At 34.8% G+C, this 26,131-nt stretch overlaps 2 protein-coding genes across 3 annotated transcripts; one reads left to right on the top strand and one right to left on the bottom strand.

Moving 5' to 3' along the window:
• Positions 1-1,581: 1,581 nt before the first annotated feature.
• LOC104646706 (uncharacterized) lies at positions 1,582-12,164 on the bottom strand. 2 transcript variants are annotated; one of them, XM_010320968.4, is made up of 3 exons: positions 12,024-12,164; positions 9,081-11,506; positions 1,582-2,586 (listed from the first exon to the last, which is right to left on the bottom strand). In XM_010320968.4, the coding sequence occupies exons 2-3, from the start codon at positions 10,035-10,037 to the stop codon at positions 2,581-2,583; spliced, it is 963 nt and encodes a 320-aa protein (XP_010319270.2). In that variant the 5' UTR covers positions 10,038-11,506; positions 12,024-12,164; the 3' UTR covers positions 1,582-2,580. The 2 variants fall into 2 exon arrangements, with proteins under 2 accessions (XP_010319270.2, XP_069153080.1); XM_069296979.1 differs by having other exon boundaries at positions 2,240-2,586; positions 9,081-9,893.
• A 3,945-nt stretch (positions 12,165-16,109) lies between these two features.
• Positions 16,110-25,911, top strand: LOC101243883 (macrophage erythroblast attacher). Its single transcript, NM_001310126.1, has 7 exons — positions 16,110-16,496; positions 17,170-17,364; positions 20,068-20,190; positions 24,270-24,455; positions 24,926-25,059; positions 25,339-25,525; positions 25,597-25,911. The coding sequence occupies exons 1-7, from the start codon at positions 16,140-16,142 to the stop codon at positions 25,696-25,698; spliced, it is 1,284 nt and encodes a 427-aa protein (NP_001297055.1). The 5' UTR covers positions 16,110-16,139; the 3' UTR covers positions 25,699-25,911.
• The last annotated feature ends 220 nt before the right edge of the window (positions 25,912-26,131 follow it).

Here is a 26,131-nt window from a genome sequence, read left to right as displayed (position 1 = left end):
TTAATTATTTTTCTAAGAAAATTTAGAAAGTATCATAAACTACTCATTTTCATATAAATTCAAAACTAGAAATGATAATTTTAAAAGAATCAATTAATTCCCAAAAATTGAAAGAACATAACTGAAATCAGATTGAAAAAAACTATGTGATATTTCCTAATCATTTTGAAATCTAATGAGTTATCAAATTGTTCGAACTTTAAGAAAATATTTAGATAAAAGAGAGTAAAATTAATAGTAATAAAAAAGGAAGATGAAGTTGCGATAAAAATGATGACGTTGAAAGTAAGGAGCTTTAATGGATGGAGATCAAATGAATTTTTGAAAAAAGAAAGAAAAAGAAGAAAGAAGAAAGAGAAAGAAAAAATAAAAAGGAAAACAAGTTAAAATAACATGGAAATAAGAAAATATATTTTATAATAAAGTACTTATCAAAAATAAAATTATATTATTTATTATAGGTTGCTCACTCTCTTTTAGAGAGTGCACCACAGTCTATGTCAGGTGGGCGAAAAATGATATAATTATATCTATTTAAAATTGTTTAGTGGGGTAATAGGACGGTTGCAAAGTTAAGGTATCTTTTTGAAAATTCGGGACAACTTTTGTGTTGACTTTATGTCTTTTCTCTTATTTTTATTTATCATAACTTTTGAAATTCTTCTATTATGAGAATTATGATTTAGATTAAAAAAAATATTTATGTACTCATTTATCAAGAAAATAATAATTTAATTATTAAAGGGCTAAAGGACTTAAATTCTGCCATTATGTAATTAAAATATTTGTATTAGTTAAATGATTAATCCAATTTTAATTTAGTAAAAGGAAAAAATGGTAATTCAACTTTTTAATATGATGATTAGTTTTATGACACGTGCATTACACGTGATTATCAATTTCAAAGATATATGTTATAGTAAATAGTATTGCTTATTTATGCAAAGATTTGAACAATAAATTAAACTTAGCAAAAAATAATATTATAGATTCTTTTGTGAATGTGCAATGTGATCGTCATATCTTTTCCTGAATCTACGGACTTGTTAATCAGGAAAGATTCTAAGATAATATTTTTGAGTGCGAGGAATATAAAGATTTACTAACAAAAATTCTTTCTTCTTGCTCCTCTAGAAATCATCATGTGATTAAACTAACAAATTTGCAAGATGGTATTTTATTGTTTACAGATGCAAAAATGTAAAATGATGGTAGAAGGGGAAGTATCGGTATTATGCCTTTTTGATAGCCTTGGAAAACTTCTTCATGCACAAGGATCCCCAATCGAATATATTGAAAAAGTCTTGACGGTTGAAACAACTGCTTTTGGAAAAACTCTTGAATACGCTATCAGCACGGGACAGAAGTTAGTAAAGATTTCATCAAATGCCAAAAATGTTTGCTGATATGATTCAGAAGCTGAGACATAGAAGTAATGTTTGAAGATATTTTGAAGCTTTCAAGAATGTTTAATCATGTCGAAATTATATATATTCCTAGGTGTTTGAACACAATAACTGATAATTTCGCTAGATGTTCAATCTTATTGTTAAAGAAAATCTATTGAGAGGTTTGATCATATAGGATGCTAAAGATATGTTTAAACTATATAATTCGTTCATGCAATAATGCGAGGTGTTATGTTTCAAACATATTATATACAACTATTACTTGTTAGTTCTTAATTTCATCTTATCTTAGCCACACATTAGTCTATAAAACAGTGTTTCCCATGGCAAAATCTTATTATCTTCAACCAAAGTTGTTTTTTCTGTCTTATAATACCTCTTTATTACTCTTCGATGTTACTCATTTGCATAGCGCGGTTCTCCTCTCCCTTTGCCATACTTCCTTTATTTGTCAGTACTTTCACCACTATGAAGTTCAGGATATCTACCATCAGCCCTCTCCTGATGATATAAAATCTCAACTCTCCTATTGGTTCTAATAAATGCATGATCAGTTGGACTTCCTCTGCTAAAAAGAGACCTCGTATGCACGTGCTACTTTACAGTATTCACATCCCTCATGTCATTCAGACGACGAGCTCTATAAGATAGAGAGTCACGCATTTGAGGAGCTATTGATTCTTCAGACCTCGTTCTATCCCCTGTACATAACTGGAGACCTGAGATGAGATGAATCTTTATGACCATTGAATCCTTCCATCAATCTCCTCCGACGAGAGGAACAAGTACGGGATCTAACAGGAGATTTAGATTGCATTCGAGGAAACAACTTCTCTTGATCACGGAAACTTTGTATTACTCTGAACGGATTGAAAATCAGGTCCATCGTACATAGATTGTTGATGACTATAAACAACTAGAAAGAATCTATTAAACTTCTCACTATGCTGAACACCGACATACTCGCAGTCATCTTCACCAGTGCGAAAGCTTGGGCTTATATTCATTTGAATGCCCTACAGCATGACAGCAGCGACGTGAAGGTGGATAAATAAATGAAGGGGAGTCATCATTTAATAGAATCCTACTCCTATTACTAGCAAAGGCAGCACCATCTAGTCAACTATCATAGTCATTACGTTTATGTCTGAAGCGATAATCAGCTAAACCTTCATCTCTGCAAAAAGCACAGTAATAAAAAGTCAAGCAGCATTACAAATACAAATTACAAATCAAACAATAATAAATAAAAGAAAAATCACCTATTCCTTTTGAAGGATTTAATCTCGGAGATTTATGCAGAATTATACATACCTTTTAGTAGTAGGATAAAGTGCTATCACCCCCAACTGCCTAAGTGGTTTCTTACAAGATCACTATGGAGTCTGATATTGGTTTCCACAACAACTACACTCTTTATCTAAGAAACTCCTTTCTTGTGTTGTTTGTGTTGTTTGGATGACCCCAAGTCCTCCCTTTTATAGGACAAGGTTTAGATTTGTAACTCTTATTCATTCAAGAATTACATCACCCCTTATCCTATAACTCACACTTCATGAATGAAGCAAGTTACTAGTCATGTATCTATTTCCAAAGAGAAGAATGAACATTTTTACTTGAAGATTCATTATTTTTTCCTGAATCCATCTCCGCAGCCATTGGGTCTTCTGCAATTGACTACATCTTTAGTTCTCAGATCTTACCGTCTTCGTATATGCCATCCTCTCTGGAAAAAACCCACACTCTCAGTGTCAACATGTCTTGCAAAATTCTGATAACCATCAGATTCATAAGCAGAAGCATAACATTCTTCTTCTGTACCAGCTGATATACTTATCTTTTCCCCATCATTTGCTGACCCCTCACCACTTGCAACTAAATTATGTATGCCTTGTGGTTTTTTGTATACCGTGTGATCTTCCATATTAATACTCACGGAAAAAGATGCCTCCCCTTTATCACTGGATACATTTAGTTATTTGAGGTCAAAATTTAGCATTTTCAGCAGCAGTATTAGCATTTGCCTGACCTAGAGCATTGTTAGCAGCAATATCAGCTTCCGCACCACTCACAGACAATCTAGAAAGTGCATCATTTATGAGAGGCCAAAGGCATTATCAACGTAGAAGAAGAAGAAGAACTCTCCTAAACTGGCAAAATCTTTCCAACTGAACGGTGAGCAATCACATATGATGTCATGGATATTTCCAGGCTAACTTATTGGGTTGGATCTTCAGTTGACAACTCAATAGACTGCAGATTCTACCTCGCAACCTCAGTTTTTACAACATTAATCTCAAATGTTCCACTTGGACTAACATTGTTGGTGTATACTTTAGTCAATGGCTGCAGTACTGAGGAGTCACGCCTTTGAAAAGTACTACCAAGACTAAGACGAAGCACTTCCAAGGACTTTGTGTCATATGGCGGGATGTATTAATGAGATGGGAAAATTAAAATTCCTGCTCACTAGTTCCAATAACATTCTTTTCTTTATCACCGTTAGAACCAATAATAGAAGCAGAACTAATTAGTGGCTTGATGTCTAGTGAACTAGATGTCTTACGTAACAGATCAGTTTGACTTGCATCTTCAACGGAAAAAACATCTTTGGTCTTGGATTCATATTTATAAGAACAAGAGCATTCAGAATGGATAGGTGCATGAAGATACAACCTCTTCTTAAAAGGAACAAAAGATGAAGAGTTACTATAGTGTCGAGAAAGAACTCCAAGCTGCAAATACATGATGAAATAGAGTAATATTAAAAAACAAAGAAATTATTACACAGTTAGACCAATTTTTCAATAGCAAATAAGAAATCAGATTAAGACCTCTTCTTTCCCAGAAACTAGCATGATTCTAGAATCAGCTAAATCTAAAGCTTTTCTTTTCATCTCGAGACAATATCAATCAAGTCGTAGAACAGAATTGAACCCAGATAATCCAAAAATATCAGTTTAGTACAAAAGAAGAGAAACAAAACATTCATACTCATTGGGAGATGGAATGTTATGATCTGAGAAGTCAACTTGGGAAGACTACTAGTTCCTTAAGGCAAAGTTTCCGGGGTTTGATTGTTGATCCTTAAGGTCAAGGATGAATTCATGGGAGCTGAAAAACAAACTAGTTGTAGAGGTTGAAGTCGAGTAAAGTAAGGGAGACTAAATTCGTTTTTTTTAAATGAGCAGCTGAGATTGAAATGAGTATGAGTGTTCTGTTTCTCTTCTTTTGTGTTGTACTTATATTTTGGCTTATTTGGTTTCAATTGTGTTCTATGACATGATTGATATCATCTCGAGATGAAAAGAAAAGCTTTAGCTTTAGCTGATTCTGGAATTATGCAAGTTTCCGGGAACAAAGAGGCCTCAATCTGATTTCTTATTTGCTATTGAAAATTGGCCTAACTGTGTAATACTTGCTTTGTTTTTTAATATTACTCTATTTCATCATGTATTTTGTAGTTAACCTGAATTCTCAACTAAAATACTAAAGTATTATATAATTACTAATATCCAAATTACAACGACAACAGTTCAACTATTGAATAACAACGCAAAATACTGAAATAACAAGTAACTAAAGATAGAGATAAGAATGGGGATGAGAACATTAGACTTTAGAAAGAGACGAGAGGATCTGACAATTTGTTTCACAATATGCATAAACCCTTATTTCCAACTCATTTGCCATTTTAACCAAATGATAATTGGGATGGGATCCCAAATAACACTCCAACATTTTACTCGGCCCAATAATCCCAACTAAATTAGTCTCCACCAATTCTAGTCCATAGTCCCTTACATGTCCCTCTCGGTTCACAACATATTTGCAGCGTGGAGTTGTTGCCCAGCAGTCTAGTAACTCTTTGCATGTTCTTCCTATTAAGAAGAGGTGGTACTCTATGATCGATCCTCATGGACCTACCCGTCCTGAACAGTATTTTTCAGATGAAAATGAATCCAAGACAAAAGTTGTAGTTCATGTTGAAGATGCAAGTCAAATTGATTTTTTCCGAAAGACATTTAGTTCACTAGACAGCAATCCACGTATTAGTTCTGCTTCTGTTATTGGTTCTAAGGGTGATAAAGGAAAGCAAGTTCTTGGAGCTATTGAGCATAAATTTAATTTTCTCATCTCATCAATACATCCTTCCATGTGACAAAATTCTACAAATGTGCTTCGTCCTAGTCTTGGTAGTACTTTACGAGGGTTTGACTCCTAAGTACTGAAGCCATAAGCTAAAGTAGACTCCAACAGTGTTGGTCCGAATTTGCTGAAAAATTTGGCATTAAATAGGAACATGAATTCCCCTACTTGTAAAACTATTGCTGGAATTCTTGCACGGCAATCTAGTAAGTCTTCGTGTTTTCTTCATATTAAGAAGAGGTTGTCCTCTATGTTTAATCTATGTGCACCTATCCATCCTGAATGCTCTTTTTTAATGAAAATGATGCAAGACCAATGCGCCTATCCATCTTAATACTAGTTCCGTGCCATCAAGAAATTTTGGCGATCCAGTGAAACAATCATTATCTAACCAGGAAGCTTTAGGTACGACAAAAGTTTCTGTCACGGAGGATGTTATTACCAAACAAGGGAAGCAAATTGTTGGAGCTCGTGTGCAGGAATTTAATTTTCCCATCTCATCAATACATCTTGCTCTACGACACAAGTCTAGAGATGTGCTTTGTCTTAGTCTTGGTAGTACTTTTCAAGGTTTTAACTCATTGGCTAAAGTAGACACCCAATCGTTTTGGTCCAAATTCAAGTTTGCTGAAAAATAGGACATTGGAAAGAAACATGAATTCCCCTACTTTTAAAATTGTTGAGTCAGAACTAGTTGTGGAAACGTTGGTACAAGCAAATGCTGGAACTTCGGTTCGTTCAGCTGGAACATTTGAGGCTAATGTTGTAAAAACTGAGTGGTGCGGACTTGTCTACTCCATCTGAATACTCTGATATTGCTACTAAAAATTCAAACTTTGACCTCAAAGAACTAAATGTATCCAGTGATAAAGTGGAGGCATCTATTTCCGCAACAATCTATGGTTATGGTCCTAAATTTATGTGAGATAGGTTTCAGGACCGTTCATTTGGTAGCTAAGGGGGAACTTCATACATGGAAGAAGGAGGGGCTGGGGCCGGTTTCACATATTACGTAGAGATTGGTTTTCTGGGTGTATTTTGAAAACTATGGAGGTATAACTGATTATTGCTTTAGACATAATCATACAGCTACTGCTTGGGAATCTACAAATGAACATAATGACTATGATAGTAGCTAGACTAGATGGTGGTGCCTTTGCTAGTAATAGGAGGAGGAATCCATTAAATGATGCCTTGCATTCATTTCGGGATCCACCTGCACATCGACTATCCCTAATGTAAGAGAAGATGTTGCCATGATGGGCATTCAAATGCTTCATAGCGCTCCCAAGAATATTAGCCCAACCAGATGCGCTGGTGAACATGGCTCTGTGTATACTGGTAGTTGGCATGGTGGGAAGTTTAATAGAGACTTTCCAGTTGATATTAGTAATCCTGTTTATAGTCACCAACAGTCTATGTACGATGGACCTGATCATTATTTCGGTCAGGGTAAAACAAAGTTTACTGCGATGCAGAGAAGTGGTTTCCCTCAAATATGGTCGAAATCTCCTGTTAGATCCCGTACTTGATCCTCTCCTCCGAGGATATTGACGGAAGGATTAAATGGTCGTCAAGGTTTATCTTACCACAGGTCTCCTATTATGTACATAAAAGATAGAATGAGGTCGTCTTCACGAACTTCTTTTACTGAAGAAGCAATAGCTCCTCAAAGGCGTGACTCTCCATCTTATACTGCTCATCGTCTGAATGATATGAGGGACGTAAATTCTATACTGGAGCACGGGCATACAAGGTCTCTTTCTAGTAGAGGAAGTTCACCTGATCAGGTATTTACTAGAACTAATAGGCCGAGAGTAGAAATTTTAGATCATTAGAAAAGGGATGATGGTGATGTGTACTTTGATGAGCCAATACACACAGGTAGATTTCCTGAGCTTCACAGTGGTGAAAGTAGTGATGAAAGAAGGAAGTATGGTGAGAGGCAAGGTTGACTTAGGCAAATGAGAAATGTCAAAGAGCAAGAAGATGGTAATCTGAGACCGAATGAACGACTTTGGCATGAATAAGAATTTGATGGCTCCAGATTGAAGAAAAGAAGATATCTCAATGTTCCTTGCAGACAGAGAAGGGTAACAGCAGCATGCTTTCATATTATAGAAGGGAGGCAGACTTCTGAATTTATCTAGATGAATAATAATTGTGGAAGAGAGAGCGTGACTAAAACACGGAATATCTCCTGATTGAAAGCACTTATTGGATTAATAGCTCATCAAACCTTCAATCTATGGGAAACTATGCATTCATACATGTTTTTGCTTCTTTTCTTCAATTTGGAGACATCAAATTTGTCTTCATGCCAAAGTTGTTTACTCTGCCTAAAGTTACCACCATCTTGCTCTTCAGAATTTCTTATTTGCTTACGTCCTCCTTGCCTCTCACCTTCCTTCTTTTATTAGTACTTTCACCACTGTGAAGCTCAGGAAACCTACCAGTGCGTATCGACCCATCTAAGTACGCATCACCATCAGCCCTTTCCCGATGATCTAAAATCTCAACTCTCGTATTGGTACTAGTAAATACCTGATCAGGTGGACATCTTCTGTTAGAAAGAGAGACCTGGGATGCTTGTGCTTCTATATAGCATCCATATCCCTCATATCATTCAGACGACGAGAAGTATAGCCTTTGAGGAACTATTTCTTCATCAGTAAAAGAAGTTTGTGGACCAAACCTCATTCTATCTTCCCTATACATAACCCGTAACCTGTGCTGAGATGAATCTTGATGGCCATTCAATCCTTCCGTCAATATCCTATGAGGAGACGAACAAGTACGGGATCTACCAAGAGATTTAGATTGAGTTCGAGGGAAATCACTTCTCTGTATCGCAGTAAACCGTGTATTACCCTGAACAAAATGAGCATCAAGTCTATCATACATAGATTGCCAGTGACTGTAAACGGGATCACTAATATTTGATGGAAAGTTTCTGTCAAACTTCTCGCTATGCCGAGGACCAACATACTCAGAGCCATCTTCACCAGTGCATCTGCCTAGGCTGATATTTCCCAGGAGCTCTACGAAGAATTTTAATGCCCATTGCTGCAGCATCTTCTCTTCCATTGGGGGATAGTAGACGTGCAGGTAGATGTTGAAATGAAAGCAAGTCATCATTTAATGGCTTCCTCTTCCTATTACTACCAGAGGCAGCACCATCTAGTCTACTGTCATAGGCATTACGTTCATTTTCATACTCCCCAACAGTAACTGTACATTTATGCCTAAAGCGATAATCAGCTGCACCTCTATAGCTTTCAAAATCACGCCCAGAATCCCCATCTCTACGTGATCTATGAAATCGGTATGAGCCTCTCCCTCTTCCATACATGAAGTTCCCCCTTGATCTACCGAATGAACGATCTAGAGACCTATCTCACACAAATTTAGAACCATTATCATAGATTTCATCTCTAGAAAAAGCACAGTAAGAAACAGTCGAGAGTTGAGCAGCATTATTAAAAAATTAAAAATCAAACAAAGCAATAAAAAAAACTTTACCGATTCCTTCGTAGATGGAATTTCTCCTCCTCCATATAAGAATATCTTTCTTTTACTTCTTGAAGACAGTGACCTACCCGTTACAGGTCTGAAATTACTAGAAGATGTCACATTTGATGCACGGGGTAAATTGATGATCCGACTCTTGCCTGACAAATCTTTACTACAGGTAGTATTAACAGGTGTTTCTGCATTTTGAAAAGATGAAAGGGCTTTTGCTGACATATCAGATCTTCCAATATACTCATTATTAGCCTCACCAACATTCCTGACAGCTCCTCTTCTCCCAGCAGATGGTCCGACACATAAGACATCCTTTTCACATCCCTCTTGTACATCTGCTAGTCCTGATTGATCAGGTGATCCTTGGTAAATAACACCAATAGGACTTTGCTCATCATCTCTGCTTGTTTCCTCTTTATCTAATAATGGACTTCCCAGATTAATGCCTTTATTATCATTTTTATTCTTTTTTGAATCCATCCCCTCAGCAACTGGGTCTTCTACAATTGTCTGCATCATTGGTTCTCGGATCTCACCATTTTCATATTCCTCATCCTCTCTGACACACCCCACACTCTCAATGTCAACATGTCCAGCAAAAGCCTGATGACCATCAGATTCATAATCAGAACCATCATTTGCCGACCCCTTACCACTTGCAACCAAATTATGTGTGTCTTCTGTCTTTTTGTATACCGTGTGATCTTCAATATTCATGCTCACGGAAACAGATGCCTCCACTTTATCCCTGCATACATTTAGTTCTTTGAGGTCCAAGTTTGCAGTTTGAGCAGCAACATCATCATTTGCCTGATCGAGAGTATTTTTACTCCTATTAGCTTTATTAGTATGAACAGAGTACCTAGATGGAGTAGACAAGTTCCCGCCACTCACAGACAAATCTGAATAGTTAGACAATCTAGAAGTGCATCCCTGTTGAGGGGTCAAAGGCATTGGCGGTGTAGAAGAAGAAGAAGAACTCTTCTGAAGCTGTAAAACCCTTCCAACTGATTGGGGCGCAATAACATCTGATTCATGGATATTTCCTAGAGTGGTTCACATTTCATTGGTTCTTGCTCAAGTAATTCCGTAGGGCCCTTAGTTGATAACTCAATAGACTGCAGATTCTTCCTCACAACCTCACATTTTACAACATTAGCCATGAATGTTCCAACTATATGAACCGCAATTCTAGCATTAGCTTGTACCTAGGCTTCTACAACAGGTTCTGACTTAACAGTTTTACAAGTAGGGGAATTCATGTTTCTATCCTATGCTAGATTTTTCAGCAAACTCGAGTTTAGACTAACCCTGTTGGAGTCTACTTTAGATAATTACTGCAGTGCTGAGGAATCTACTTTAGATAATGACTGCAATGCTGAGGAATCAAACCCTCGTAAAGTACTACCAAGACTAAGACGAAGCCCATCTGCAGACTTATGTGGTAACCTAGGATGTATTGATGAAATAGGAAAATTAAATTCCTGCTCACTAGCTCCAACAACTTGCTTCCCATCACCATCAAAACCAATAACAGAAGCAGAACTAATAGGTGCCTTTCTGTCTAGTGAACTAGATGTCTAACCTAACAGATCGATTTGACTTGTATTATCATGAACAAGAACAACATCGCCAGAGCTCTCTCATGAATCCATGGGGGTATTCAGATCCTAGTTAGATCTATCAGTGTGTGCAATATCATCAACATCATTGTAATTCAATCCACTTTGCAACTTCCTTCCTTGAACATGTCCTCCCTTTTATTCGAGGAAAGAGAAAGAATTGAAGGATTTACAGTTCCACGCATCAGACAACTCTCCTTAGTATCTGGATCATCCAAAGAAGAAACATGAGGTTTTTTTTGGGCCTAATGACAGTTCAACTTGCCCTGAATGGGCAGGAAGTTCAAGTTCACTATGGCTTTCCTCTTGTTTGAGAATGACTTCTTTCTTGAGAGAAACTTTTGTTATACCTATAGCTTACTGGCCAGCTATTTTTTGGTCAAATCTAGTTTCACAAGACCTTCAATATTTCTTGAAGGATCGAAACTAGTATAAGGATTCGTTTCCGTAGATACCGGGAAAATTGATCGCATGGTAGGCTGAGAGTCAACTTTCACACCCAAAGGCCTTTCTTTTTTTACCTCTAGAACAGACTTACTGGGAGTATCAGATTTACCTGTACTATCACAATAATTCAAGGTCGATCTTTGTCCGTACCCGGAATCTTTGGTCTTGGATTTATTTTCATTAGAACAATAGGGTTCAGGATGGATAGGTGCACGCAGATAGAATATAGAGCACAACCTCTTCTTATAAGGAAGAACAGAAGAAGAGTTACTAGACTGTCAGGCAAGAGCCCCAGGCTAAAAAAAACATGATGTAAAGGAGAAAAAAAAAAGCAACAGTTAAACCTATTTTCACCTGCAAATAAGAAATCAGATTTAAAACCTCTTTGTTCCCAAAAACTGGCATAATTCTAGAATCAGTTAAAGCTTAAGCTACAATCAAGTAATAAAACACAACTCAAACAATAAATCACACTCCTCTAGTAGCACCCTGCAACCAGATATGCCAAAATATCAATACAATTCAAAAGAAGAGAGCAAAAAATCATAAAATAATCAAAACAAATGTTGCATCTAACAATGCAATACAATACAAAGGGTAAAAGCCCTCCAAAAACAACAAATCAAACAAACTAATTTACTATTAACAACTAATTGGTTTCGACACGATATAAAGACAATCAAATAGTCCAATAACTAATCAATTTCCATAAAACCCCATATCGAAAAAACCTCCACATATTACAACAAAACCAATTTTATCACTCATCAAATACTGTTTCAAATAAAAAAAAAAAGACGAAAACACAAAAATTCAACAATAAAAAACAAACCTTTACCTGAAAATAACAAAAAAAGGATCAATTACATACCTACAGATACATATATATGTATAGGAAGCAAATGAGAACCTTCTCCATTGTTCTTGAACAGCAAAAAGCGTATTGAATGAGGAAAAAATGAGTGAAAAAAAAACAAAGATAAAAAAAGGAGGAGAAAGTATAATGTGAGATAATTCTTATTCTCATTTACATTTGCATATATATATAAATCTTAGTTAGGGTTTGTGGATTTTTCAATAATTGCAAAAGTTCTCTTATTTATGCCCTTTATTTATCTTTCATCTCAATTTCTTTTCCCTTTTTTATTAATGGCAATTTTTACTTCCTTTTTTCTTTAGTAATTTTTCTTTTTTTGGTTCAAAGATCCTTTTTCTCAAGAAAAAATTACATGTTGATACCATATGTACTTATTTTGCTTATACTTTCAACTAATTATAGGGAAATAAATATATATATATTTTCATTAATTAAAAATTTCATATCATATTTGAAGTTAATAACATTAAGATACTTTATTCTTTAGAATTAATTTAATGATTTTATTCCATCGATTCTCTTCATAATTTATGCATTCACTAAAAATTAATTCACATTTTCTTCTACATTTTCTCTCCCACATTTTATTCAGCATTCTCCATCCTTCTCCCTTGTGTTTATTATTGCATATTCAGTACGAAGAAAGAGACTAATATTATTTTTCTTTCTCCTTTCACTAATTTTCTGCATAAATTTATTATTTATTTATATATATATATATATAGTGTATTTTGAAGATCAATTTAATTAGATTGATGAATATTATAGAAGCATCAAAAGACACGAGCCTTTTAGATTCTTCAATGCCTTTGAAGGATTACCCTTGTGGATCATTTTTACTCAGGCTTAGTATTTTATTATTATATTATAAAATGGCATAATACATAAACATAACTCTTATTTGGTGTTAAATTAATAATTATGACCTTTAATTTTGAGTGTGCATAAGTAAACACTTAAATTTGTATGAAATTTTGAGCAAATGAACATATTCGTCCTACATGGCACACTACATGACAATTTTGTATACTACATGGCATCCTACGTGTATGATGTCATGTAAGACACTTATGTCTACTTGTTCCATTTGATAATATTTTAAGTTTCTACTTGTGCACATTGAAAGTTGAAGGGCATAGTTGTTCGTTGACGCCAACTTAAGGATCATGTTTATGTATTATGTCTTATAAAAACAACACAAAAATTGCACTATCTATTATTTTCCACAGTTTATTGATTATGATTTTGATGTCAGTGTTGACGAAACAAAAAATATTCTACAGTTTGCATAAAGTTAAAAATTATGAATATATTTTGTCAAAAAAATTGTTTGTGGAAACATAACTTACGCTTGTATCTGACACATTATTTATGTACCTGGTACATTTTTGGGTTAATATTATATGTATCTGATATTTGTTAATGTATTTAATTAACTGTATATGTATTTGATAAAATATACACGTGCGTCTGAATAAGAGCTCATGAATATAATAAAGTGTACATGTGAGCTGATGTAAGACATAATGTATTCAGCTTTTATCAATGTATATGACTAATTGAACATGTATATGACGAAATATATGCTTATATCTAAGGGCTCATTTGTTTGCACTTAATGGAAGTGTGAATCTGAATGGTTCAGAGATTAAGATATTTGAGTGCATTTGTTTTTTTTTAACTAAAAAAACTCTTAATGGGTGTGAATAAATCAAATATCTTATTCTCATTTAAACTCTTTCAAAGACACTTTTATTTTTTAAAAAAAATTGAAATCCATATTTTTTTTCTTCAAAAAAAATATCCAAGCTTCTCTGGTTCTCCGACTTCATTAATTATCCAAATTATTTTCTTCATACTTTTCATTTTTAGGAGTTTCAGGAACGTGCGTTGCACGTTTATCTCTTAACTATTTTATAAAATTTGTACTTGATAGACTTCCTATTGGTAGTTATTCATGTCAAATTATTTTGAAAAATAAAAGAAATTGCTACTATAAAGTGTCTTTGGAAAATGAAAACCCTTTCCAATCTTTATATAGTTCTTTTTCGATGATTTTTGAATTTCTTTTTAATGTAATTATATAAGTGAGGTCTTAAAAAAATTATACATATGCATCCTTACTTCTAGGATGTAACTTGTAAATGTAAATATATATATAGATATAGAAAAGGCATGTAACTTGTAAATGAAAATATAAATATAGATATAGAGAAGAAGAAACTTGATATTAACATATGACAATATAATGGAAGTATCAACGTAACTCCAACAATCCTTTGTCACAACCTACATATAATTAATATTGTTATTGTAATAATATATGATCTCTTTGTCATGCTTTCCCTATTAAAGCAATGAAATGTTATTAGAATGACTCGCTGTTATATATCTTGCAAATTAATAAATTACATTGATAGTTAACGAAGAAGTTGAGGGTCACATTAATTAGTACATGACAGGACATTAAGAGAATCAATACTTATTGGAGAGAAGTTTGATGGTCACACACATCAATTGGTGAAACTGATATAATTAATCAAATAAATTGAATAACATCTGGAAGAGAATTAAATGGGCGTAAAAGGAATGACAAATAGAAGTTAATCTTTTTTTTATCTTTTTTTAAAACGATTAATTAACTTTTAAAGGATGATATGTATTATTTATTGTTTTATATTATGTTGATTTATTGTAGGAATAAAATGGTAATTCAGCTTTTGTACTTTGAATTTTTCCACTTATAATATAATAAGATTCTTGCGGCTTGTTGACCAATAATTGACAAAATATATTGAAATTTATTGTAAATAATTTTTTTGACTAAAGTGCAAAACAACTTCATAAATATGTGTTTTTGAAATTAAAAAAAAAAATCTATATTATTCTCTAACAATTACTTTTATTATTATAATGTATCTGTATAGTCCATGTAGTTTCATTTTATTTTATCAAAGTTAAAATATTAATTTATAATTTAAATATCTTAACATTTATCAAAGACTGACATTTTTTTTCTTATATTCAGATGTTTAATAATAAATAGTCTTGATCATTTACTGTTCAAATCTAGAGACAAAATCGTAATCACTCAATTGTGTATTAAAATTTAGACATGTTAATCTTAATGAAAACAAATGAAACCTAAGCTATATATGACAATACATGTTGCTAACATGTATCATCTGACACATTATTTAATTTTTATCATTGTATCTTACTATGTGTATATGCATCAAATAAAATATACGCATGTATAAATATACATATGTATCTGATAAAAGTGTACAAGTTTGTATGTTAAAAATCTAAATATCGGTGAATCGTAAAAAAAAAAAGAGAATGTTGATTGTTTTGTTTATTTTCTTAGAAGAAGTTGTGATATGTCAGATCCATTATAATTGTTATAAGCATGATTTTCTCGTTAATTATTAACTTTCAATTATACTATTTAATTATACACGCTCCTTAGTTAATGCAAATACATATAAATTATATTTATTTTGAGAAATTAATGAGACTTCTTTGCCATGATCGAAACTTGTAGTAAAATTTAAACGATCCATCGAAATATGCTTTTTGCAAGTTAAGATGGAATTCAGCAATAGTGTAAACTATGATTTGTTTGCCTGTTGGGTGTACGGAAATTTTAAGTGAGTATGATTGACATACATTATAATGTCTTTTAGATGTTAAATTTAGATTTCTTTTCAATTAAAGATGAAAAGTCACATACCAAAAGTATTAAACTAGAAATATTACAATAGCTCAAGAAATAAAAATGTTATTTTTCGTTATTTATTTATGCAACGAATGTTTAAAAATGCAAACAAAAGTTTCTTTTATATAAAATTGAATTGAAAATATCTAATAAATAATATCTTTAGATTAAATTATCATGCTTTTAGACGCAAAATTAAGATATGTAATAATTCGAGAATCAGAATGAAATTATCCCACCTACTCTAAAATTAAAAGATACAATAATTTACCTAAATCAAAACGACGCCGTAGTACTGTACCTTTTGGACTTTGGATGTTGTATCTATTTGGAAACGAAGCAACTCATCCTTCTTTCATAAAATCGATCTAGCTTGATTTCTTCCATTAATGGAGATGGAAACGGTTCCCAACGGCAGTTCGCCGTCATCCACCACCACCACTACCAGCGCTGCCGTCACTACAAACGCCGCATCCGCAGCGGCGGTGGCTGCTGCCATCTCACCTAACGCACCTTCGTCAAAACTGAACCAGCTGTCCGAATCGCTCAAATTGGAGCACCAGTTCCTTCGTGTTCCCTTTGAGCATTACAAGAAGGCGATCCGCGCTAATCATCGTATTGTTGAGAAGGAACTCTCCGCTGTTATTAATGGAGTTTCAGATGCTGCTGAATCTGAAATGTCCCGTGATGATGCTGTACATCACCTTAATTCACTTGTATCCAGATTGCAAGGCCTCAAAAGAAAGGTACTTAGAGTAGATCAATTACGATATTCTGTTTGTTTACTGTGTAAGTTTTGATTATGGAAGCTAGACTTCTATAATTAGGTGTGGTATTCTGTTCAGTTACTGTGTAGGATTGAAAGGTATCGAAATTTCCCCTATCCATTGTGTATATATCATATTCAATTAGTGAATAATGAAGGAAGTACCCAAAAATGTGTCTGTAACTGTTTATCACACTTTGACTGTATAAGATTGGATATTGGATGACGGAATCAAAACTTTCCTCTATATATTTTGTGTGCGTGTGTAAGAGAGAGAGAGCATGAAGTGATAAATCTTGTAAAGTTGATTACATTCCAACATGTAGCTTTGAAATTCTTCAGATGTGATTTTTGACCAGTTCAAATTAGGTAAAGGTGGGTTTATATTGTGAGAACAATCATTTTATTGTATAAGATTGGATAAATTAAACGAAGCTTCTATAGGTGTGTATGTGTGTGTTTGATTTATATGTTCTTTGTTGAATTTTGGTTCCTAAAATGTATCCCACTTACTCATTTAGTTAGTCGGTTGGTGACTAATATGTTTGAAAAGCTAAAACAACCCAACACGAAGCTTTTTGAAAGCTTCAGTAATCCTTTTAATCAGTTAAAAATGATGTATCATAATGGTTTTGTATTGTGAGAACAATTAGTCGGAAGAGGGGAGTCGAACAGAGAACCTGCAAGCGCAAAGATGCAGAGCACGGCTAGATCATCTAGAATCTGCTGATCCAGAAAATTTATCAGACTGGCATAACACCCGTTTGAAGCGGATACTGGTGGATTACATGCTGCGGATGTCATATTATAACACTGCTGTAAAGCTTGCTGAAAGCAGCAATATCCAGGTGGGTTTTCTTTGTTCGTTTACCGTTTATTATGTGGTATTATTTATCATGGTTAAAGGGTCATGTTGTTCCAGTTTTTTGAGTCACACAAGCTCCCCTTGTTTGACAAGTTTCTTGGATCTAGCATATAACTATACTTAAGACGTCGGTTGTTTAATGTTTGGTGTACGTCTTAGTATATGGCTGATTTTGGTCTTTTGATTTATGAATTGTTTCCCTGATTAAAAAAAACAACAACTATATTTCGTTTTTTTATCTTAACTTTCAATGGTTGTTTGTTGTTTAGGAGGTACAATTTAGAAGTGTGTTTGCCAACCATCAAGGGAATAGGACTGGTAAAGAAATAGAACTATATTGTATTACTTTTCTTAGATGGAGGATTATCATTTATGTTTGGATGTTTGGTGGGATTAGGAGGAAGTGAATAGATATGTAAGTTCCTCTTGATCTATTTTTGAGAAATTAAATCCTCTTTAAATCTTTTCTGGAGGGGTATCAAACTTCACATTTACTTCCTTATCGAACAGGAGACCAATGTGTATTGCCTCTTCTTCATCTTTCTCCTTTTCACATCTACCAAACATAATTTTGAAAACAAGTTCATTCTTCATGAATGTATACGAATGTTTCTTCATTGATCTCTGTACATTTTACGTTTAGTTTCTACTAGTTCTCTCTGTGAGCAGTCCCTTCGGGTTACAATAATAAAATTCTTAGTACTTTTGAGAAGGGAAGAATTCCTTCTGGCTTTCTCCGGTTTTCATAAGTAAATGTAATTTATTGTACTTTTCTTAGTTTCTTGTTTTTCTGTGGTTTTGTATCGTCTTTTCCCCTTATTGGGTGACGATTGATGCGATAGGTGGATTTGGGAAGGGCAATACTAGCTCTTGTTTTTATTTAACTGACTAATGTCGGGCAGAAGGACTACAAGTGCCTACTTACCTATAAATTATAGTAATGATACAAGAACTACGCCTCAATCCCAAGCGAGTTAGGATCAGCTATTTGAATGTTCACTGTCCGTATAGCTCCATTTAAGTCCATCTCAGTCCAAAGTAATTGGAGTAATAATTTAACGAAAGAAAAGAGGAGAAAGACAAAAAAAATTGAAGGCACAACAATGCAACTTTGCATTGGAAGGATTGATATTTTGCTTCATCTGTTATGGAACAACCGAAGAAGAAGGAAAAGCTTTTTTATCTTTCCTTCTCCGAGAACCGTAGCGTGTTTGATATTGAACAAAAGTTGACATAGGTTATTTTGCACATGATGTTCCATTGATTCATTTTTTCCTTCTCTTTGTTGTCAATATGCACTACTTTTCTCAGGTTAGGATGCTGCTTCTGCTCCCAACCTTAAGTAATTATCTTGAATATGTTTGTCTTTTTGGGTCGGATACATTACCGCTGACAAGTGTTTCTGGATGTAGTTGCCTTGTTCTTCCAAAGTATTCCAGCTCTGTGGAAGATTTAAGGCATTAAAATAGATTCAGACCTAGCTTATCAGGATTCAGGAAAAAGGATTTCCATGTATATTTCATTTTTCTAAGTTGCCCATTATATATGTTAGATAGTTTTTTTGAAAAATGTCCATTTTGTGGTAATATATCTGTTATCTTTCTACATATCATGTACGAGTCTACATTTATAAGTATAAGGAAAACCTTTTTAAAAAAATAAACATAGAAATAATGAGGCTTTCTTGCCAAGATCGAAACTTATAGGGAAATTGGGACGGCAAGCTGGAATATGCTTTTTGCAAGTCATGAGAAAACAGAGTTGATCTGGGGACATTTCATCCATTGGGGAGAGGTCACAACTAGGAAGGTCTAAAGAAGGAATTCAACGATAGGGTGGTTGAGTGGTTTTGCTCTCTGGTTTTTCTGCCTATAGAAAGTACATTATAGCAATGGTGCCAACACCTTTTTCAAATGGTTCATAGCACTCACAAAATTTGTTCGTGGTGCCAAACTATAATCTGTTTGCCTGTAGGGTGCACAAGGATATTAAGTGAGCATGATTGGCATGCATAATCCATTTAGTCCTGCTTTTTCTTTACCAAAAAGAATCCCGTAGTCCTGCTTTGTTGTGTTTACTGTGACAATTTCTACCACTCAATCATCATAAATATAAAAATGTATTTTCTAAACTAGAAGCCACTATTTTTGAACTTTTTACTCAAGAATTGGTAATTCGTGCTTCCATAATATTTTTAGAGTATTTTGGGTTATTGTCGTATGGTTTCAACCAATATTCCATTTTGGTATTTAAATGAATTTCTGATGAGAATCAACTATCATTTTGATTGCAATTTCACCTCTCTTTGTTGTACACCTTGTATACGATTACTCCCATCACTTCAACAAACTGTTAATTTCATGTTTTCATCAGTGAGGCAATATTTCCTATAGTTGAGAACTTTGATGTGACCTCATTATAACATTTAAGATAGACATTTAAAACCTAATCCATACAGGATCTGGAGGCTCAAGCCGTGTAGTTAAATTTTAATACAACTTTTAGGTGATGCTGGTTCTTGCACTTGGTTTAATCTATCTTTATGATGTGTTTACTTGAATAATGCAGTAACTATGTCGGCTACCCAAATTGATGCTTCTTTTTGTAGAGTCGATTGTGCTTGTGAATTTCTTTAGCTGCAAAATTTTTTAGCCGTTGTGATTAAGTATGGTCTTTTCTATTCTAGGATCTTGTTGACGTTGATGTCTTTCATGAAGCAAAAAAGGTCATTGATGCTCTCCAAAACAAGGAGGTAACTCCTGCTTTAGCCTGGTGTGCTGATAACAAATCCAGGCTAAAGAAATCAAAGGTACGATTATTTCTGTTTCTTTGAGCTTGTCTTTAATATTCTTATTACTGCTTTAACAATTCTATGTTTGTATTGTAATCAGCGACAAAAGTGATATTTTCTTCATGTGGCTAACCACTAATTCTGGTTTCAAGAAGATGTTATTCAATTCTGTAGCTCAAATGTGAGAAAATATGAAAAAGTCTCAGATCAGCCTCTTATCATGTTTACCGGGTTGAGTGGATCTCCTTCTGATTAATTTGATGGACATAAAGTTCAATTAGTGTATGTTAGACACAGATAGCATTCGATGACTGCAGACATTTTGGGCTGCCAATGTGCAGAACATAGATAAAAGTTAGTGAAAGGGTGAAAACCTATGTGAAGCCTGATGGTTTTTCAATTGAGAAAGGCATCCCATTGTGTTTGATGGGTTTTTAGCGTTTGTGAAGCTTCAGATATCCCTTTTTGAAACCAATAGAGTGAACAGAAGTTCTGCTTGGGTCTACTTGTTTCACTTCATGGTTTTTGAATGAAGGTAATCTCAAGCACACCTTCAGCAAAAAAAAGGTATCTCGAGCATCATATGCTTAAAGTGGATTATGAGTTTTGAACTTTTGTGCGTTGCTTTTCATGGGTTAAAGAAACTTCTCTGGAAATCCCACTGTTAATAAAAACCTTATCAAGAGGAAATTTCTCTGGACAAATCAGTCTAGCTTATGCCGTAGGAAGATTATAAGATGGACGCACATCAATTGAGATTTTCGTTCTTCACCTTTCTCATCTGCAATGGATTTCAGAGATTAATTGTACTATCCTTGCTTTGCTGTAAAGATTGGGATGTCCGTTCTGGACTGCATCTTCTGCGAGATAAAGGAAACCTTGATTTGACCATCACCTCTTGGGTTGTTCATGTGTCATGGATTCCAGAATAAATGGCAGCTGTGTCATGCATGCTTTTGCTGTATGGATTAGGTTGTTCTTTCAAATCCTTCCTCTGCTGAGATCATGGAAACTTTAATATGGGTATAGTTAGGGAAGACTGTCAGAAAGCTGCCAGTGGGCAAATAATTTCATTAAGTTGAGTTGCAGAAATTTACGTCGCGAAAAGAGGTAGATGAAGAGTGTTCTCTTGTGGAAGGCTATGAATTGCTTCTTAGATTGAGTGGTCACTCAGACCAGAAAATATTGTTCTTTCTTTATTAGTAGGGTATATTTCTGAATCATGAAAGCTAAATAATCACTGTAATGCTTTTGCGAAGATGGAAACCGTGATGAATTGATGAATGTAGTAATGGATGCATATGTCTCAATTGCCTGATGAGGAGCTACATAATCATCAGAATACATTCTCTGGAAGTCCTGAAAAAGGGAGGAATGTCAAATGTGTTTTCTTTTTACCAACGGAATAAGAATGAATTACTAAAAGGGTTTCTTGTAGAAGTTCCTCCGATAAGGGAGGAAAATTTATTGACAATTGGAATCACAAATGATGTGTTGATATATCTGTAATTTCTCATTGCATTCTTGATTAACACGAAAAAGGGGAGCCTGGTGCACAAAGTTTCCCCTATGCATGGGTCCATGGAAGGGCCATCTCGATCAACATACTGATTAGAAATTCTTGAGCTTGAACTCGCAAAATCTAAACCCGGTTGATATGTGCAGTGTGCTTGTGTACTGAACCAAAAAAAAAAGTTCAGTGGGCTAGTGGAAGTCATAATAACAACCTTTTTCCATATGTTCATTGAGAAAGATCAAAGTGACGAAGAGAATAATACTTCTTCACCTTTCTGTGGAGTGTCTTAAAATGTCTCTTCTACTTTGAGCTGACAATGCAAAAGGTCGTATGCAGCTAGCTGACGATGCCTGATTGATACTTGATTTTTTTACTCAAGGGACTTGTAACTCAAGAAAATGTGCAATGTGCTGTGCATTGAGCATCTAAATGGATCTTAAGTTCTGTTATTTGAAGAAATGATATCCATTTGTTGTGTTATTTGAAGCTTGAAGCAACATCAATCTGTACTGCCAACCCCTTGGCTTGAACAACATAGTGTGTGTGTGTGTGTGAGAGAGAGAGAGAGAGAGAGCGTAATTGACAAAAGAGTTTAATGCAATCCTGGGTGGGTCACTATCTGTTCGGTGATACTTTAAGCAGATGGATCTTCTTGACCTGGTATATTGTATATTGTGTGTAGAATAGATTTTAAGAGTTGTCTAACAGCAGTCCATCCATGGTGCCACTGATTCCAGTTTCCTTTTTGATCATTGCATCAGATGTGAAGCATACTCACGAGGAAAATTAAGTATTCATATTCTTGGATATTTTGAAGTCAGTCAGAGGTAGTCTTGTCCAATATAATACATCAAGTGTGAAACATGGCATGGAAGCATAAATTAGCATGCATGCCAGCAGAATTGAGCTATCATATTCTTGGATATTGTGAAGTCAGTTAGAGTGGGGGGTAATCTTTGACCAATATTGAGGGTATGATGGCGTTGGGATTCAATTCTAACTTGGTAAAGCATACATGAGTTCTGCATCTGCCCTCTTGAGTGTAGCATAGTCCATCAGATTGTTATGAGATCCACAGATAAAATGATATGGTTTGGGGTTTATAACCTTTTTTGTCGGTATAGTAGGTATATTGATGTAAAAATAGCATAAAAAAGGGTTTGGGGGTATATCACTATCTTTTTGCATTACCTCATTTACACAGTTCTGGAATAGGCATGAACTGCTTGCGTGATGTAAAGCTTTAGGTTTGTCATTTTGTTAATGTCTTGTGTTTAAAGCAGCGGCTCAATGGGTAGAGCACTTGATCTTCTCTTATCAATATAACAGTTTTATGCGTGGTACAGTTTTATGATTTACTTCTTGCTTCAGGAGATCAAAGCTTAAAAATGGTATCTGACATTGGATGATGCTCATCAAATGCATTGATTGCTGTTCCAATACAATGCCTTTTGATTTTAAATGATGATGATTGTAGTAGTGATAGCAGAGTTGTTAAGGCATAACGACAGTAGTAATACCAATAGCCATTGCACTTTAGACTAGTAGTGCAAAGCATATTGGCGGCGTAACAACTTTGGTGGAGGCTAATTGTGAATCCTGTTGTTGTTTTGATTGAGATGGTTAATCATAGTACATTCTTTTTCTGTAAGGATTTTCTGGAGTTGTTGAGTAGAGAGGAGGGGCAGATTGTCTGGTTGGGTCTTGTTACGTTTCTTGTATCCCTGTGTACCTTCTTGGTCCTGTTTCAATGATATTTTACCTTATAAATATGAGAGAGGGTGTAGGTTCAAATAGTTTTAATTCATTTTATTGAGATGTAACTGGATGGTTACTTGGAATTTGTGTTTATATTTGTCCTGGATATGAAGTTGTATGAGCTGTGAGCTTGTAATACGGAAATCCATCCCCTTTTTGTTGGATGAAGTTGCTACAGACAGTCATGCACTCAGTGGTCTCTTATCTCTGTTTGTGGCATACTTTGGGATGAGAAGTCAGATGTATCTACAAAGTTTGCTCTTCCCTTTATACCAGGCTTCATTCAAGTCTTACATGTCAGAAGGATAAATGATCATGAAACTTGTCAAATAAAAAGGATGAATGGTCATGAAAGTAATTTTGTTAGTTGACTAGGTCCTGTGAGTCTCTAAGTTAGGCTCTGTTCATGAATAGATGTTGGATTGCTTCTGCAGAACGTTGTCAAAACTTACATGTCATTGAGCTAAAACCGAGTAAAGTATCTGTGTATTTACTCCACCTGTGCCAATTTATTTGACATGTTTTGCTATATCAATGATTAGTTTGACCCTTTTCTGAAACTACACTCTTGATTAATTATTTTTGATTAAAATGTAGATAGTACAAAGATATACAAAAAGATGCATAAGTTGCAATTTTTCTTATTTCAAAATGGTGAAAAGGCAGAACATGTCAAGCATTTGAAGATGGGAGGATTTTTTTTCAACTCCAATTTAGGAGTTAATCTTTGGATTGAGTGTTCCCTAAGGATTTTGGTATTAGTACTGCGTTTTGGATCATTGTGCTGCAAATGCAAGGTGCTGATTGCTTCTATTGTTGACAGAGCAAATTTGAATTCCAGTTGAGACTGCAAGAGTTCATAGAGTTGGTAAGATCTGAAAACATGATGCGGGCCATTACATATGCTCGGAAATATCTTTCACCTTGGGGTTCTACCCACATGAAAGAGTTGCAGCGGGTCTTGGCGACACTTGCTTTCAAGAGTAATACTGAATGTACAACTTACAAGGTAAAGGTCTTTTGTACTTGTTTTCTGTATATTTGCACTTCTTTGTCGGAATGTCATGAGTTTAGAATTCTTAATTAGTTTCTTCAATCTGGTTCGACTCTTTCACCATCTATGCTTTCAAGAATTATTACATATAGTCCATATTTCTAGTAACTCATTATTTATTGCAGTGTAAGTTTGTCGCATATGCACAAATTAGAGCAATGAGTTACTAGAAAAATGGACTATTCTACTATATGTAATAATGTATGCATGTTTTATGTATTGCTTCTGCAACTCTCAGATATCATGTATGGAAATTCTTATGTCAGTTTGCTTTCACTTTTCCTCATTGGTCTTGTGTTTCTTCATGATCTTGTGAGATGATTGTCTGCTTTATATGAAGAATCACACTTGAGTAGAATACAAACAGTTCACGATAATTATGCACCAACAGGAGGTTACTTGACAGTTTTCAGTTTCTATTATAGGTTTTATTTGATTCGAAACAGTGGGATTACCTGATTGATCAATTCAAACAAGAGTTTTGCAAGTTATATGGCATGACTCTGGAGCCTTTGCTGAATATATATCTGCAAGCAGGGCTGTCTGCACTTAAAACTCCGTATCCTTAACACATGATTTTTTGCTAGGGAATTATTGCATACAGATGGTCACTATACAAATTTGTAGTTTACTATTAAAATCACGTTCAATTACATATGTGATGGTATAATCAGGGTAGTTTACTGTATGATTTTCAGATTTACTAACTGCTGATATTTCGAACTCCCTCTGCCATCCATGGCTAAAGTTCCTAATATCCATTGGGGAAAGGAAAAGAGGAACCAAAGGAAAATTGTAAATTTATCTGTTCATGACTTCTCCTTGACCAAATCTATAGATTCTGTTACGAAGATGATTGCACAAAGGAGGATCCATTGTCACACGAGAGCTTCCGCAAATTAGCAACGCCGCTACCATATTCAAAACAGCATCACTCAAAGCTTGTTTGCTACATAACAAAAGAACTGATGGATACTGAAAACCCACCCCTTGTATTACCTAATGGCTATGTCTATAGCACCAAGGTATGCCTTTATTTGCTTCCACGTTTGTGCTTCCTTCAGCGATAATCTGACTTGTATCTATGTGATGGCAGGCACTCGAAGAAATGTCGAAGAAGAATGACGGCAGAATCACATGTCCTAGGACAGGCCTCACCTGCAACTACACCGAGCTTGTTAAGGCTTACATTTCATGAGTTTCTGTTTTCATTGGACTTCCATCATTGTAGATCGTGGGCAGTGATCAACTCCCCCATGACTTCATGTTTTGGGGACAATTGTATATATGGGAACCCCCAAGTCTGCAAGCAGAAAATTCATAATGATGTGAACTTTAAAAGGAGTTTTTGATTTGTACAGCATATCAGTTGCATTTGAATGCACCTGTAATCCTAAAGATGCTTTTCACACACCCCTGCCCACACAACTCAGTTGCATTTAGTAGAAGATCTGAAGTACCTGTTGGCTAGTGGTCAGTTGTAGTTGGTGGCACATGTGGGGGCATTCAAGGGTGTGGTTTAACAGTCAATGAAGTTGATAGAAACTTAGCTATGTCAGAGTTAAAGCTCTAGCATAGAAAAAAAATTAAGGTGTTCTCTTTTCATTTGCCTAAGCTTTGATAAGTAGAGT

Source organism: Solanum lycopersicum, chromosome 4 (genome assembly GCF_036512215.1).
Source record: "Solanum lycopersicum chromosome 4, SLM_r2.1".
NCBI classification, from domain to species: Eukaryota; Viridiplantae; Streptophyta; class Magnoliopsida; order Solanales; family Solanaceae; genus Solanum; species Solanum lycopersicum.
The sequence above is the reverse complement of the archived record's forward strand: the minus strand, read 5'-3'. Positions and strand labels throughout refer to the sequence as shown.